The sequence below is a fragment of the Perca fluviatilis genome, chromosome 20, assembly GCF_010015445.1.
Source record: "Perca fluviatilis chromosome 20, GENO_Pfluv_1.0, whole genome shotgun sequence".
Taxonomy (NCBI): Eukaryota; Metazoa; Chordata; class Actinopteri; order Perciformes; family Percidae; genus Perca; species Perca fluviatilis.
The window spans coordinates 20,769,026-20,787,184 of NC_053131.1; the positions used below are offsets into that span (position 1 = coordinate 20,769,026).

General features: G+C 40.7%; 1 protein-coding gene across 4 annotated transcripts; it reads left to right on the plus strand.

Moving 5' to 3' along the window:
* The first annotated feature begins 3,099 nt into the window (after nt 1-3,099).
* Nucleotides 3,100-17,519, plus strand: pgfb (placental growth factor b). 4 transcript variants are annotated; one of them, XM_039787026.1, is made up of 8 exons: nt 3,100-3,281; nt 3,415-3,723; nt 14,205-14,241; nt 15,485-15,681; nt 15,783-15,862; nt 16,210-16,239; nt 16,346-16,408; nt 16,503-17,519. In XM_039787026.1, the coding sequence occupies exons 2-8, from the start codon at nt 3,535-3,537 to the stop codon at nt 16,522-16,524; spliced, it is 618 nt and encodes a 205-aa protein (XP_039642960.1). In that variant the 5' UTR covers nt 3,100-3,281; nt 3,415-3,534; the 3' UTR covers nt 16,525-17,519. The 4 variants fall into 4 exon arrangements, with proteins under 4 accessions (XP_039642960.1, XP_039642962.1, XP_039642963.1 ...); XM_039787029.1 differs by lacking the exons at nt 3,100-3,281; nt 3,415-3,723 and adding an exon at nt 8,120-8,440; XM_039787027.1 differs by lacking the exons at nt 3,100-3,281; nt 3,415-3,723 and adding an exon at nt 13,538-13,952.
* Nucleotides 17,520-18,159: the final 640 nt, after the last annotated feature.

The window sequence follows — 18,159 nt, forward strand, 5'->3', positions numbered from 1 at the left end:
AGGGGCTATGTGTAAGAGTTTTAAAAGGTTTCCTCAGAAAACACACACATCAGTCACATTCATAAAGTAAACCTGGGTAAACTGACAGTAGCTGTGTAACACTTGTGCAATTAGCATAAACATGGCATTAAAGTGTCTGTAAGCTTAAATAAATCTTTCTATAGCTGCACATGAACCTACATGTGTTGTAATGCTCAACTATGTAATGCTGCTGCCCACAATTACAACATAATCATATTTAAACATGCCACCTTTATCACTGTATTAAAAAGGATTTTTTTGGGGGAAACATGCTTATTTCCTTTTTTTGCAGAGAGTTAGATGAGAAGATCAATACCACTCTCATGTCTAAGAGTGGTATCAATGAGTGCAAATAAGTATATTTCCCAAAATGTAATGTTGTTTCATAGCACAGAAGTGTATCAACTCTTTTCTAGTAGCATTTCTTTCGTTAGAAGCTTTTGTTCAGCAATGATTCAATGCCATATGGTTTGCTATAATTGCTCCTCAAATAAAACAGAATAAACTGAGCCACATTGTCTTGTGACATCAAGAATGAAATCCTCATGTAGCCTGTGTTTACCACAGCCAACTGACATTGTGCTGTCCAAGACAGAGTTGAATAAAGTTAAGCACTATCTGGAGATTTCTGCAATGACTGATTCATGATATCTCCAGACTAAAATAACTTCCTATTGTCTGTTGACATGTTGACTGGCTTCCTACAGAATGAAACAATGCTCACACATGTACAGACATTGGCATGAAAACAGGATGACACCTGACAACCTTGGAACAAAAATATGTCTGCGACAAAAGTATGTCAATGTAGCACGGAAGTGTAAACAGGATTTGACATGTTTTAAATGAAAGAACTTGTTGTGATATAATGCTAATCACCTTAGGCAACGGTAAGCAGCTTTTTACTCATAGCCGGGGAACTTCCTATTTACCAGTTATTTCCAATATGGTTTTCTTCACAATAATACAGTTGGTGCAGGAGGAAAAGATTTAGCGTTTGTCACATCTAATTAATGACAGGAAGGGTCTGGATGTTAAATATTGTCGTATCCTGTTTGGGTCTGCTGTCCAGGTGGTCCAACATGAGTGAAATCATATTACATCATCTTCCCAGAAGCCTCCTGTTCAGGTTGTCCTCTCCATTCTTATACATTTGCTTATTTGGTTTTATTGTTCAAAATGTGTATTCAGCAACATTCACTGTTTTGAGTCATTAAAAGATGATACACGATAGGGCTCTAACTATTGGTAATGAGATCCTTCAAAGTAAGGGGCTCTCTGGCTTTCCACCTTCCCTTTAAAGGCCCCACTGCAGAGGAAACCAAAAGCTGCCCCAACAATGATGAATGGACATCATTAATGTTTTTCATCTGTTTACCTTTTACTCAGCAATCTGGGAAAATGAGGGGTCAACAGCATAAGGGAAATGTGCTTACTTTGGCACTCCAGTTCCTGAGAGCCACCCATTTGGTCTTCACAACATCAAGAGACACCGCAGACTACGAGGGACATATTTATTCGACCAGCTGACCTTTCCTCAATCATGAAGCCTTATCACAAAACCCAATTAGGGAAGAGGTTTAGTAGATTTTTATATTCCTTTCCCTAAATCAGTGAACAGCTTTAAAACGTTCCTAATGTTTTTATCTATCTGCACAGTAGGCTGGAACCCGAAGCATGTCTTTTAGAACTTGATGTCATTAAAGAGGCACTATTCAAAGTTTCTTGATTCAATAAATCTCTGAAAAGAAAATTAAATCTAAGAAAGAATGTATTTTTTCTCCAAAACAAGAGCACGGAGACACATGGTTAACACTATCATTGTGGGTTTACCAAAAGCAGTAAGGGCCTCAAGGTTGTTTCATGATCTGACAGCACAAGAGATCCATCTCCTCCTGGAATACGCTATCACTCGAGCCAGGTTTGTTTGTCTTGTCAGCGTGTATTTATAGAGCAAACAATTTCAGTGATCTTATTAGGCCCTATCAGCTTGTGCACCTTTAAAAACACAGATAGATCACTGGGCAGATGGTGAGACGGCAGTAAGAGTCTGGCTCGGTCCACTGAGCAAACAGTCTGTGCTGCTGCTGTAGGCAGGGAGAAGACGTAATGGTCTTTAGCTCTTCTATTCAAAATATTCCACAAAAAACATGAAAATCACTTGCACTACATCAGCATAGCCTTACTTTTGTTTCAGGTTGATGTATTCATTTCACTACTTAGAAGTCAGAAAACAGCTTCAGGGCAATCGTTGGTCCATCTGCACTTGCGATATTGCAGCAAGAAGGTGGATAGTTAGAAAGTCAGAAGGGCAAAAACAAAATAATTGTGTTTCAGTTCCCTGAAGAGTCACAGTTTGCTTTGCTTTCATTCTGCCCTCTCTCTGAATTTCGAAGAGCATCCATCATTACCATGTAGAGATACAATTTAGTAAAAGACTACTGTGATACTGCCCAGCATAATTAGAGGAAATGTCTTTCACAATCCTTGATTGTTTGCACTTACTGATGCTCTGCCAGGAATGATGGTATTGGGGGGGATGGTTTACTCTGCTTAAAGTGTCTGAGATGTTTAGATCCTGAGTGTGGTCTGTACAAAAGCAGGAGGCAGTGGAGCTATTCAGCCCTGTTGAAGGAATGTGTGGAAGCCCACAAGGAATCCTTTCGTTCCAGGGTTTCTCCAAACACAGAAGTCTCACACTGAAGATTAACTCTATGTGTCAACAGTAATGGAATCTCCCTTTCTCGCTCTGCAAATAAAGTCTCAGAGGAAAATCTCTGTGCATCCTGGAGCCTGGGACAGCAATGAGTACCAACCATGTCACCACTGCAAAAAATCTCTAAATGTTTACCTTAGCTCTCACAGAAAGTCCTCAGAAGAAGTCTCTCAGCAAGTCTGTGTATACTTTGTAAATCACCTGTGGAGTATAGTCTAGAATTCAGAAATAAAGCATCAGCAGCAGTGTCACAATATCTGACAACTTGCAACATCACATACATTACCATTACATGGATTGCAGCTTAGAGGGGCAGTTAAAAGAATCTCATGAGTGAGTTGTGTGAGGAGAGATGAAGCAGCTGAGCAGAGAGGAGGACATAGAAGGGGAGGAGATTTAAATGGCCAGCTTGTAAAAAGGTAGTGTGGGGGCAATTAGGAGCAAGACCAGAGCTCAGAGCAGGACTGAAAACTGAAACTGTCGGTGCAACTTAACGCATGGATCGTCACACGTTTTTGGACTGAATATACTCATTTTTTATGTTGTACGTTGTGCACTGAATATGCTCTGTGAAAACTGGCTGCCACTATTTCATGCTGCATAGTCGTTTTAGGATGTGTGGTTTTGATTTTTAATGTGAATTTAAAAACTTTTTTGTTTGTATTGTGTTGCCGCAGCACCTCCAGTTCGCCTCTGGGACCTTATTCATTGGTAAGCACAATCCACTTCATCAGGTTACACGCGGCAGCGGAGCTACGTGACTGCACTCATTCTCAGCGTTACTGAACCGGGAACCTATGAGTTGGAAATTCCCGGTCAGTATCTTTTTTTCTTTTCGGAGTAGTTTGGCACTTTTGTTGGATTGTTTTATTGAGTGCACCGGGAGCCATCAAGCCCTCTCCACTCGCAGACATCGCGAAATGAAACTCGGTCTTGTCATCCAGACTGCGGTAGTGGCGCTTTATCTGCTGCTCTCACCTGCACAGGTAAGTTACATTTACTGAAACTTTAAGCTCGGCAAGAAAAAAAGAAAAGGGGATTTTTTTTCCTTCGTTTTACCTAAAAATAAGACTCATCACAGATTATTTGGGCTATATGTGTCTAAATGACGGAAAGTTATATTGTGATAAACAAATAGTAAATAATGTGCCTATTGTTTAGCCTGGTATCAATCCAAAATGTAGGCTACAGAGAAAATGGTCGAGTCAGCAGAAGCCTGTTGATGAAGTGATAGCCGAATAATATATTGTGCTTTGACACCTTCATACCGCTTTGAGCGCCTTCTGCTGAGTTCATTCATAAGATGGAACGTGACAAACTGCTACACTCTGCCTGTGGAACACATGATGTAAAGTGACTCACTGCATCTGTTGAAACTCACTAAGCTTATAATTACAGCCGCATCATACTTTTCGCAGACATGGATTATTCCCACTCCTGTATGATGAGACCTTTTTTCTTTTGCAGTGTAGATTTCCATCCAGAAAACACTGATTGCAACGTTGGTGAGACATTCCTTAAATAAGCAATCGTTATATTTGAATGGTAATAGGTATAGTGTTTAAACAAATACTGGTGAGTTGGCAAGCTGTTGAGCCTAAAGTGAAAGTGATGAGTGTATCAGGCAAAACTGGCAAGAAAGTTTAAAGTATTGAATTTCTCTTATTTTCATCTGCACCTGCATATTTCCTTCTTGTCTTGTTTCATCTCAGCATATATCTGCATGTTTATTGGGTATGTGCAGTGTGGATAATCACAAAAATAAAGATGAACCTGATCGTGTGTGTGTGTGTGTGTGTGTGTGTGTGTGTGTGTGTGTGTGTGTGTGTGTGTGTGTGTGTGTGTGTGTGTGTGTGTGTGTGTGTGTGTGTGTGTGTGTGTGTGTGTGTGTGTACAAAAGATCTGTTGAAACTTAATTTCAGTTCTGTCATATCACTGTCAGGTTGGCAGGGGATTACTGTAGTACAAAGATGTTCTGTTCTCTGTTGCCAGGCATTGCCTTTTAGTCTTAAAATGAAAATGTGCCAGAACAGAGCTGAAACTGGAGTGAAAATTTCATTTAAAGGCCTGTGTAGAAACACTTGTAAAAGGATGTGATATTGGACAGAAGGACTTGTGCCAACTAACACTCAGGCTCTTGAACCCATTCAGTCTCTGATTTCCTCCCAAGGTGGCTCTCATGTTTAATGCAAAACCAGGCCATTGTTGCGTCCATTCATTGCTACTGTCACACTCCATACACTGCTGCAGCCGGTTGAACTAAGTAACACTGTTTTGTTTCCTTTATGCCAGATTACAGGCCACATTTAGACGTATTACACTCATAAAAACTTAGGCTCTCAAGGTTGGAAAACGCTCCAGGTCCCACTAGATTCTCTAGCCAGAGACCTTGCAGCTGTTGCTGAGTTGAGAGTGAGTGGGAGAGGCATGGGATCACCACATCTCCACTAATCCTCATAATAAGCTCATGGCCTGCTCAGTCAAAATAGGAGTGACAAAATCCAGGGCCCTTCAACATGAAGCAGGTTAAATGGCCCCCCGCTGCCCAAAAGACTGACAGCAAATGTAAACCATTCAATTCTGAGATTCAACAACCTGTCAGCTCATACTATCTACTATGAGGATCTGAGCTTTGTTATTTCTGAGGTATTTCTCTCACCCTTCATTTGCCATAATTGCTTTATGTTGGAAGATCATCTTAAAAAGTAAAGGTTACTCTGCTTTTCCTCTTTAGTGCAAAAGAACACCTAAAGACCATGAATACGTCTGAGGGACTAAATATTTCACATTTTTAGCAGACAGGCGACATTCATGCTAGCAGCTCTTTTCAAGTCATAGCAGCAAAATGAGACTCTTGGTAGGCGTTTGTCCTGCCAGCTCCCACAATAAACTGACTGGCATACCCAAGTGGAAAAAGCAAACATTGGCTATGTGGTTGGGAATGTGATTTCTAAATATTTTTTTGGGTTTGTCTACCCGTAAATATGTGCCACTAATGATATTAAGGGTTTCACATCAGTGTCGCAGCTGGATCTGCCGTCAGCAGCCATGTGACTCATGCAGTCATTCATACTAAGAAACACAGAGTAGCCAAGAGAGTGGGTGGGGTTAACTTCATGTGCTTAATAATTCTGCTTTACTACCATGGATTTAGAGCATATCTTTGTGTGTGTGTGTGTGTGTGTGTGTGTGTGTGTGTGTTTGTGTTTGTTTGATGAAACAAGTGAGATGTTTATTGTGGCCCCTGCATGTTGTCAAAATATCTATTTATGTTATGTACCATCACTATTGTCTCCATATTTCCATGGTTTATTACCAGACAAACCAAAGACTGATTTTTTTACCCTGCTGCTTTTGTGTAATTTTTAAAGGCCAGAAGAGGTCAAATGTTCAAGTCACGGTATTCACAAAAATGTCACCTAAAAATGAATGTATTCTTGTTTAGCATAAATGTTCCAATGGGTTCAGGTTGGGAAAAATTGGAAAACAAACGTAGCAGTAAAATGTAGTTGTTTCACTGCAGAAATGAGCCATCATAACTGCATTTATTTCCCATTTTTGAGCTTTAATTAACCAACATGTTCAAGCTAACAGCTGTACATACATAGCACTAAGCAAGCAGTCCTTGGTGATGTAGTTAGGTACAAATAAATTGTGGTGAGTGTAAAGGTCAAGTACAGGCATGCACATGGTGAGATTTGAGGAAATGTTTACAGCTGAGTATAAGCATCTAAACCAGTACTGATGAAAGCATGTCGTCATTGGGTGTGTGTTCTTTTGCATAAGAAACATTATTTCTACTGTATGTTGTGATTTATCTGTAAACTGAATCAAAATTGCTGATGCAACTGATAGAATTCATGTTTTCCCAATTCCTGTGATTCCAAGTCATGGTCAGCTATGATTAATTCTCTTGAAACTGTCCTGGTCCTATTCAGATATGGCTCTTGATAAAGGGGGGAAGCACTCGGGTTTCCCTTTGAAGCAATAATGGCCTCTTGGTCACTTAAAAAAACGCTGTCCACCAATTATTTTGTTCGTCGACACTAAATTCTCCCGTTCAGTGTATTATCAGTATTGCCTGTGCATATACACCACATACTGTATATGTACATTGTGTGTGTGTTTAAACTACAACACTGTGAGTATTCCTGCTTAGTCCCTGCCTGTACTTAACTCTGCATTTTAGATTTGATTATATTGAAAGAGCATTGCCAAAATCTGCAGTAGTACCTGTTGCCTCCTGCCCATTTGGCATTTCCCCCGCCTTATTATAAAAACAATCGAATGTAATGGGTCTGTGTGATGAATGCAGGTAAAATCTTGCCACAACAAAACTTATCTGATGATGAAATTCTTTCTACATGTCTCGTTCAAAATACCAAATTTTTCTGATATAGGAAAAAAAGGCAAATCTTGCCTTATTCATTTGACTTTTCCAAACAGACTCATCACTTCACCAGTGAAGCATGTTTCTGATGACTGAGCAAAAAAAGAAAAAAGGAAGGCCTCAGGGAGCCTCAGCTTCTGTTCTTGTGTGTGTGTGTGTGTGTGTGTGTGTGTGTGTGTGTGTGTGTGTGTGTGTGTGTGTGTGTGTGTGTGTGTGTGTGTGTGTGTGTGTGTGTGTGTGTGTGTGTGTGTGTGTGTGTGTGTGTGTGTGTGTGTGTGTGTGTGTGTCTGTGTGTTTGTGTGTCTGTGTGTCTGTGTGTCTGTGTGGACATAACGCTTCACAAAGGTGTTTCCTTTATGCCGTCACCGGCAGCAAAACAATACTTGAGTCTGACAATCTGCATTGAACATTGTCTGCATGCTGAGCCATACAATGTTAGTGACCTGCTGACTTGATAGGGCTCTTTTTTGCACTGTTGTGGTATTTCTCTCTAGTTGTAATGCCCTGGCCCAAGGGAGGGTCTTAATCACAATCAGGAAATATGGATTTCTCCTTCCCTTCTGCGGAGGAGGAGGAGGAGCAGTGGCGCTCGGGGCAGCCGTCTACTTAGTAAGCTTTAATCTCCCATCTGGATGTAATTTACTGTGGTTTACACAGGGAGAACAACGTTTACTGTAATAGAGAACACAATTACCACCGGTCAGCCTTATCTCAAGACCTGTGTCATGTGTGTGTATGTTTGCGGACAGGGTGCACGGTTTATACAGTGGTTGTGTGTTTTCTTTAGGGGGACATTTGTGCATGCATTAATGGACTTATACTGAGGAAATGGTGTTTATCTTAATCAACATTTATATGGACCTTTACATCTCCCCTGTCACTTGACCTCATTTTATTGTTGTTGTTTTTTTTCTCTCCAAAAAATAGACAACCACTCCAAGAAAACATGATGCTTGTAATGTTTCCAAACTCACAGCTAACGCTATAATTGTCTTTATTTTGAAAAGAGTCTTAAAAGGAGTTTTAAAGGAATAGTTTGACATTTTGGGAAATATGCGTATTCACCTTCTTGCTGAGAGGGAGATGGTAGAGGTAAAAGGTCGATCGAGCAAAGAGACAGTTAGCATATGTTAGCATAAAGATTAGCCTGTAATCTGTACAACTGAAGTGTAAAAAAAACCGACAAGTTTTTGTTTTACAGGTACCAGACGATTGCTTAGCCAGGCACAGTGACTTCCTAGATTCTTGTCATCACAGTGAGGTCAGGAAACCAGCTGAGACTCCAGGAAGTAACAGCTACCAGCCATGAAATGGTACAGCATATAATCCTCCATAAAACCATTACACTTTGGTTTTTGTACGGATTAAACAAACAATATATAGCATGCCAGTTAGTGTGCTTTAAAGGTGCTGGATTTTGTTATCTTTGGACTCAGCCAGGCTAGCTGTTTCCGACTGTTTCCAGTCTTCATTCTGAGCTAAACTAAGCTAACCATCTGCTGCGAATTTATTTTTAAGGTTCTGGATTTATCTCAAAATCCTACAGTAACACATGTTTATTTATTCTACTTTGTGGCACCCCAACTAAAAGTGTGTCTAATCTGTGGAATAACTTTGCATTTTAAAGGCTCGATTCATCCAGATAGCTTGAAAAAGTGTTGTGGCATGTTTACCACATGGTCTGTTAAGCTGTTTTTGCTTTGCTATGATCACAAGCTCTGACCTGGCCACCCTAGAGACCCAGCTGGATACTGTCAGACCTGTAATGGCACGGCTGTTATTGTAGATTCACCCACCTCGTTTATACAGAACAGAACCTGGCTTTCTTTTGTAGTAGTGAAGAATAGATACTGTGCCCTGCAGGCCCCGTGAGATGCCAGAGAATTACTGTTGCGGTCATGGTGTTGATGATGTGGAATCTGGTTCTCGATAAAGGATGGATGAGGACACTCAGTGAGGCAGGGAGGTCGCTCTGTTTCTCACTTGTCTAGCCGTCTTTGTGTTTGTATTCACTTGTTCTGCTTTAGAGCTCTCTGTGCTGTGTTGTCTCATGTTCAGAGCCAAGCTTCAGTCAGGCCAAAACCAGGAAACAGTTGCTCCTGGCCTGTATGTTTTCAGTGAGTTGGAGATGCAGGTGCTTTACTGGTCTGGATTACGGCTGGGATGTTTGCCAGCTTTACATTTTTTGCTAACTTCCCCTCTGCATGCATCCCTCAAATCACCAAACTCTGTTCAAGAGCCGATTTAGTTGACAGAGATGACCAAACCACAAGTCTGCATCTCATCCGTGGTCTGTTTATCCACACTGTCACCCTCACCGATTAAAGGTCCCATGGCATGAAAATTTCACTTTATGAGGTTTTTTAACATTAATATGCGTTCCCCCAGCCTGCCTAAGGTCCCCAATTGGCTTGAAATGGTGATAGGTGTAAACCGAGCCCTGGGTATCCTGCTCTGCCTTTGAGAAAATGAAAGCTCAGATGAGCCGTTCTGGAATTATGAGGTCATAACAAGCAAGGTTACCTCCCCTTTCTCTGCTTTGCCCGCCCAGAGAATTTGGCCATCCCATGGGAGAGAGACATCATGGCTTTCAAACGAGAAAAGTGGCAGTTGGTCAAGGCCACACCCCCACCCTCCACCTTGTCCCGCCCTCTCTCCTCCTCAATAGCTACAGACACAGAAATGGCACATCCTAAGGAAAGCTCATTGTGGGACTGGCTCTAGTGGCTGTAATTCTGCACCAAGGCTGAATTTCGGGAAAGAGACTTAAGATATAGTATTAGGGGACCACTGAGGTCTATATAAAAGCATCCAAAGAGCACCATGTCATGGGACCTTTAAGGTTAAGTTTGAAAGTAGACTCTTTTGGAAAGGGTTAGGCCCGATCTAGCTGAGGTCATTATTTGCTCGAGTCAAGAAGGGTTGAAGAGGGGTTTTCCAAAAACTTAGTCCAAATGAAACCAAGCAATCATGATTATCTTAACCTTTAAACTACGAAATGAGTCAAAATCTCATGTAGTTTCCTGGTACAGGTCTGAATGTCTTCCTCAATCCTCAGTCATTTGACAAAGCCTGAAAGTGATCATCATCACAGTAAATACATCATAACTCAGTTTACACCTTTTTACACCTTTTATCACTCACAAAAACATTTGTGTGCTAACTGGTGATAATTACTGTCCATGGTTTAATTTTAATCTCCTCTGCTAATAAGGATTTGAAACTGAAATCCCTCTCGTCCTCAAACTACACCAAATATGGGGAAGTTCTTGTGAAAGCTGCTTTTAAGATGAAATGTGCCAACTGAAGAATTTCTGGACTAGCGCTTCTTATTTTGATGGGTAAAAATGCAAACAGGCTTCACTCAGTTTTGAACAGAACATTTTGACATTGTGTCAACCATATGTGGTGTGACCCAACAAGCCAATCATTGTCCTCTCAAACCTAAATGAGCATCTTTAATGATAATCCACTTTTATGGGTAGATTAACAATATATTAATGAAAAATTTATTTTTTCATGCAAAAAGTATTACATTTTGTATTAGTGCATGTATTATTACATACTTTTTTTGCATTTCCCCTGGATTCACAGTACAATTAAATGAAAGCGTCATCATGATTACTGGGCTTCTTAGAATACCTTTCGTTTCAAATGAAAAAACATCCTTACTGTCATTGTTTTGCAATCCAAAGGAGAAGAGAAATTTAGATGACTTAATCTAGTTCCACATAATTTTCCGGTCCAGTCACCCGAGAGAAGTTGGCTCATCTATTTTGGCTAAACTGGCAAAGAAACCGATCTGCATTTGATTTTCATTACTTTACTTCATCTGTAAGTCATCTCCATTTCTCTTTAGGAAACACACTGTAGAATATGCTGGCTAGTGGCCATAGTACCTGCTGTGGAATCCTCCCCACAGCTTGACCCTCAAAAGTTTAATAATCTTTTATGACCATTATGCTGGGTCCCCATCATGTTTTGTTTTTGCTCCCTACGCATGCTGCCCTTCCTCTGACAGATGGACTTAAGCAAAGAGGTTAAAGATGACGCAGTTCAGCTGTGTGGGAGTGGAGAGTAGTGAGGCCTGGGCCTCTGAGGCCTGACAGCAGGAGCCCAGGGACACAACAGGTCCTCAGATCTGACCCAGAGGACAGAGCAAACTCTTAGCCAGCAGCTTACAAACTTTCACTAGAGACTTCACAAACATAGGAGACTAGTTTCCAAAGCGGCTTCGCAATCAATCACGTCAACCCCTAAATGCCACAGTTTCATTACTAACTGCTATAGATGTTTTAATCTAAGACTAACTGCCCCTCATTCTGCAATGCAATCTGGTCAAAGGCACACAATACACTGCACTGCTTAGCAAAAGGTCTCTGAGAAGCAGATTTCAACAGCTGGAAACAAATTGTACAACTATGGGACAGAGACCAGAGTGGGCTGCAGAGCATGACGCTGATTACATATCCACCATGTTAATCCAATGGGAATGACTTTGCCACAGACGTATTCTGGCAGAAGGCTAGTACTGAAAAGATTAGACACTAAATCAATGGCAATCTATTATTTCCTTGCCTATTTCATATTATAAATGGAAAACATGATTTTCTTTATGGTGCTGTTTTACTCGTATGTTAAACATATATATATATATATATATATATATATATATATATATATATATATATATATATATATATATATATATATATATATATATTATATATATATATATATATGCAAAATATTTTGCATTAGGTTTTGCAGAAAATGAAACCTGAAAAACTAAGCACAGTGGAGATATTTTTCCTTTCTGCGTAATGGTAAAAAGGGATCTTTTCCTTTTGTTGTTCTTGTTTTTGTTAGGATTGGAATAAAGCTTTTTAAATGATTTCAAAGCACTTTTTGTATTTCCCAAAACCTAGATGTTGTACATGCAATGCAGAGGACACAAAGTAGAGGTATTCCATTATTAGCCAAGTGTAGAAGAATTTATAGTCAGGTCAAGTTTAGTTCTAGCCAAGTTCAAGTCTCAAGGCTCTTAACACCCAAATTATGAAAACAATAAATGAAAATGACACAAGGCAATGTTGGAGTAAAAACTCCCTGAAAAAAGGTCATCTGGGAATGAAGTGAAAGAAACTTTGAGAGGACTACTCAGAAATCAAACCTTATTCTGGGATTTAGAAAACAAGATTATTCACATGTATTGATGTAAAGCGGTTCTCCCTTCCCACCAGAGCAGAATAACCTCCCAGTCACCATTCATTACACAGTATTACTCTAAGTGAACGATGAGGAAGAAATGGCTACGTGAGGATCTTCATGCAGCCTTTTATAATCTGGCAGCTTCTTGTTGGCAGCTCACTCCTCTGTTCTCGACTATAGGAGGTGCCAAAGATGCTTCCTCGTCATGTCAAGGCTTAACCCATGACCAAGGTCAGAAAATCCTCCCCACCTCACCACATTCTGAACTGCAACTGAGAAGCCAGAGCCAAAAAGCCCTTGTGACGTGGAGCAGCAATAGAAAGAGAGTACAGATCATATGCCAATTATCACTGGAAAAGGATTTATTTTATAAGCCTGGCATTTCTAGAGAAGATGAAAAAATAATCAATGCCCCCCAAGGAGTGGAAGTGACTTTTAACAATAACTTAAACTGAACTGTGACTTTCCCATGCTGTGAATGAAGCAGATTCTGCTAGCGAAGCTTATATCCTGTGGTTCTGTTGTAAAGCCGACACAGTTCAATGAACGCCACTCTATGGAACAGCTCTTCTGTCAGAGGAACAGCTGTACATTTTGGCCAGATGAACAGCCACTTTGAAAAGAAAGGGAGATTCCTGAACAGATCCCCTAACACAGGGAGTACTGAACCTAAGTGGTTGACTGGAAGCTCTTGTGCATCTATTGATATGAAATCTGTCGTACAATAATTTATGATGCTGAGAAGACAGATCTGTCCATCATATACAGCCTTCCCTGCCACTTTATCTCAGTGACAGTTTTACAAGAACCTCTAAAATGTTTGTGTGAGTGTGGATGCATTATCATCATCAAAGCAGGAAATTCCTCTTTAATCACATTGTTTGGAAAAACAGTGTAGCACTGTGCGGTTGACAGATGCTATCCTCACTCTCAAACAAAATTTGGTCCATAACAGGAAGTAGATGCATTTTAGCAACAGACAGATGGTGTAAAAAAACAACAGTCCTTATTGGCATCATTTGGGAATGTCATTGTCTGTCTGTGTGCTATTATATAACAACATTTGGTCCAACACTTTCAGTTATTCTAACTATCAAATGTGTGTGTGTGTGTGTGTGTGTGTGTGTGTTTGTGTGTGTGTGTGTGTGTGTGTGTGGGTGTGTGTGTGTGTGTGTGTGTGTGTGTGTGTGTGTGTGTGTGTGTGTGTGTGTGTGTGTGTGTGTGTGTGTGTGTGTGTGTGTGTGTGTTGCACAAAAACTGAAATGTAACACCAGAGGACAGATTGCGGAAGCAGGTTGTCTGTCGCCGGTCCGACTCTTCTGCTAGAGGGTATTTTATTAATCGTAGATTTCCCGTCCTGAGATGGAGTCAAGTAGAGGATTTGTGTTTTCCCAGGCGAATGAGAACTGCACTCTGTTTATCATGGGATGATGGGAAAAAATCAAGACGGAGGGGGAAACCATCAATGGGAAAATAAATAGAGAGATGAATCTTACACCACAGGAAACAGGTTTTGAACCTAAACAGTCGCGCACACAGAGGAACGTCATATATATGAGAGACTGGATCTGCTGCTTGTCAGAAAGACTTTACCACTGCAGGGTGGAAAAAAAGGTGTGTGATCACCTGCTTTATTTTTACTGCGTTTCCAGCTAGCACCACTAGAGGACAAAGATACTTGAGTGTCTGATATTGGTGATACTGCAGGCTGGTGCTGTATTTACAGTACAGGGCATTTTGTATACAAGTTAGAAAGGTTTGTATTAAAGTAATAGGAGGTGCAATGTGTGAACATGTAGCCTACTATAATATGTAGTCACAGCAAACCTGAATGAATAATCAACATTTTTATTTTCTGTTTTGCAGAGTCTTCCCTTGTCAAGCATAACCAATACAACTGAAGGTAAGAATGTCTGCTTGTTTTATTTGTGAAATCTTCTCTACGTGTTGGGGGTGTTCCTTTTTAAAATTAGATTTTACAGCACAAGAGGCAACAAGAGTTACTTTAAAAAAGTAGTTACAACTATTTTGTCAAACCATATTTTTTACAGTGTTTGTGGTAGAAGTCTGATGCAAACCAAATGAATGGATGCCAGCTCTGACAAAATACCTTTTGAACTAAGGTGTTGAGAAATATTGATGATCAAGCCCTATTAATTTCATCTGAATTTAGAGAATAGCAGGGCATATCTAGACTAGCAGGGATTACTCAGCTGCTTACCTTCTACCCTCATATCCTCTTCCTCCCTGCCAACAATATAAATTGATGCTTGTAAAAGAGGAATACATTGAATGTAAAACATGCATGAGGATGAGGATTAGAGAACTATAACAGAAAAAGCAGCAGACATATAGTGAGCTCAAGGAGCTGCAACTGGCCAGTGAACTGGCCCTTTGCGCTGTACAACATTATAGTTTGTGGCCTCATCTTCCTATCATAGATGCTTCCTCAGCCTTCTCCTCCCAGCCTGTCTGCTTTTATAAACAGCTGTTGTAGTGTCAGGCTCCATTCGGTGACCCCGGGGGTCCCTGAAGTCCCAGAGGTGCCTGGGGGGCAGCTCAGCTCCAGCTCCAGCAGGGTTCTGTTCATGGCCATGTTTCCAGTGTTTGTTTTCTCTTCCTTCTCTGTTTGTTCGGTCGTAGTTATCCCTGTTCCTCCCCCACAGACTGTGCAACTGGGACACTTTCACACATATACTCCCACAGGAAAGGGTACTGTACATTACACAAACATTTTTACTTCAAAATGAAAACAGGATACACACTGGCATATTGCAACTGGTTTTATGTTTCTATGTACATGGTATAAGGTTGCCATTGTTGGATTATTGAGGTAATTACTGATACTGTTTGTGTGTGTGATCATAAACCGTGCAGCTTAATTCAAGTATTACAAATACCTCTTTTCTGGTAGCTCTAATTAAGCTTTACATACATAAACTCAAAGAAGTTGGATGTCGATTGCAATCTGCACTGTGATCTTAAGATAGAAAGACAGATAGGTGGACAGAAAATAATAACAAATATACATTTATCTGACCTTGCATCCTGCTCAGCACCTGTATTTTCCTCTCGAAGCAAGATTCCTCAAAATAATTTGTAACTGCAAAGTGGCCTATGCTCAGCCTCCATACTCTCATCCATAGTGTTGATGTTCCAAGAAGTGTGGGGTCGCAGCTTCTGCCGGACCATTGAGAAGCTGGTGGAGGTGGTGCAGGAGTACCCGACAGAGGTGGAGCACATCTACAGCCCCGCCTGTGTGCCGCTGGTGAGGTGTGCAGGTTGCTGTGGGGATGAAAACCTGGAGTGCCATCCCACCCACACCACAAACGTCACCATGCAGGTAAGACAAGGACATGTGCAATCTAATTATTATTATACAATTTGTGTGATCCATTACTGTATTTGATTCTATTTGTAAACTTAACTGGTTTTATCCCTTAGCTGTTGAAAATCAGGCCATCAGAGCCAGGTCAAGAATATGTTGAGATGACGTTTGTGGAGCATCAGACATGTGAATGTAGGTAAGAAAACAAGTCATTTGTGACATGAAATATTCATAAGTATGCATAAACCAACCCTGTCTACCTAGACATTACATTTATGTATGTAGTGCCATCAAAGTAAAACAATTTATTATGATAATGAGGAAACTTTTCTAGTTAATGTTTCTGCCAAGTTGCAAAATATTATCTGCTGAAGGCTAAAATATTTTGCCAGTGAACATAATCCCGCTATTATGCTTCCCCAAAACATGCTTGTCAAAACAAAGTATTGGTACATAAATATAATTTCTAGGAGACGGGTTTGACACATACAAATGATGTTGCACCTATAGATGTTCTTTCTAATTTTTTGATTTGTTCCTCAGAGTCAGGAAACCTATTGTGAAGGTTGAAAGGTAAGAACATGAATGTATTGCTGCATCAGTTTTGAGATTGTTGATAAGAAAATAATTGTCCATCTGAGAGAATAGAGGCTTGTTGGTAATTGTGTTCCCCTTGTAGGAAAAGGCAAAGAGGAAGAGGAAGGAAAAGAAAGGAGAGACAAAAAACAAAAGAATGTGACAGGTGATGGCCCAATCTTAGGTGAAAGGTATTCATACATCCTCCAACTATCAACTAACAGCATTAAAGATCCCTTATTCTTTCTTGTGTTTTTCAGGTGCCAGAACCCTCGCAGGTAACTGCAGTGGTGACCCAAACCCCCAGTTGCAGTGTGGCTCACTATTTATTTCCAACCCAGCATCCAGAGTCTCCTCCGCTCATCTATCAATACTGTGTCTGCAGCCAGAGACTCAAACAGCTGGGTTGTTTTGCTGACATGCCGTGCTGCTGATGGGCAGTGTTTGTAATGACAAGCTTTAACCGGAAGTGTGATTTGATTGGTGGAAACACTGCTGTTACACACCTGACACAATGGACATCCCTGGGAGCCAGTGCAATGTTGAACCAAACAGGCCGACGCCTTCTCTTTTATACAAGTTATTACTGCATCAGTTATTGTAATTTGGTCATTTCTTTGGTATTTAAAGGTGGTTACACTTGTTTAAAATCTATATTTATTGATACATCTGAATATTTGGACTAGCAACCTTTAAAGGTCCAATGTGTAGGGATTTCTCCCATCTAGCGTTGAGATCGTATATATTGCAATCAACTCTTTCGCACCACGCAGTTCTACAGCTACAGTATCCTTCACGCTTCAAAAAGCCGGTCTTTTGCTTTTTTCAATATCCTTTTTCTTTTTTTGGGCGAAATTCCTGAAACTTTGATTTTGAATACATGCGTGAGGCGGAGTGGCAATCGGGAGAGTCGGGAATTTTCCCGATGGGCCGGTAGTGTTTCGAGGCCGCTCCGGCCAGTCTGATCGCCCGCTTCAGCCGGCACCGCTGCCCACTGGTCAAACTAACCTGTACGGCGGGCCGTAGTAGCCTCTTATTTCCAAACATTCATCTCTCCCCCGCCCCCCGAGGGCTGGTGGTCCACGAAATTTCCCAGTTGATTTTTTTTGTCCCACTCCATGTATTAAGATAACATGTGGTCCTCCACGTTTCCTTATTCAAACTTGCCGGGGCCGGGAAGCTACGATACCCATTAGCAGCATTAGCAGCACCTGTGAGTTTATCATGTGACCGCGAAAACGCGAAAGGCGGAGCAGTATGTCCTGTATGTCCCTTACCGGCTAAGCGTAACTCCTATGGCGCCATTTTGATGCTAACAAGCACTCACCCCCACGTTAGCATTTATTTCTAAAGAAACACAACAATGTATAAAAGGCTCCATTACCTTGTATCTCATGTTATGGATCCGTAGCAGACGATTTTGTAAAAAATCTTCTATCACATATGGTATAACTTGCAAGAACAATATTCATCAGAAAAATCAATCAACTGAAGACATGTCCACAGAAGATTGTGTATGAATAAATTATATCTCTCTTTCTATTGTCGTGGAGGGTTCGTCACATAAGATAACTATCAGTAAATCAGTTTCTATCAAATCACACCAGGAAGTGTGTCATAGGCTGCAGAAGGGGCGTGGCAGACCCAGTAGGAAGGCAGACCAATACTACAGTAACTAATACTCAAGCAGTACTAATTTGGTATTGATGCCTATTATAGATTATTATTACAATTGCTGTTGTTTTTTTACTGTGATTGCAAATTTCCCACAGATATATAAAAACGTTGCTGTGCTTTGTACAGTTAAATAGCACACATGCCTCTACCCTGGTGACACAAGACTCCCATTATAAGCCCACACCACAGGTGTCTTCCAGTCTGTTTTGGAAACACTGCAGTAAGGAAGGGATCAATTGA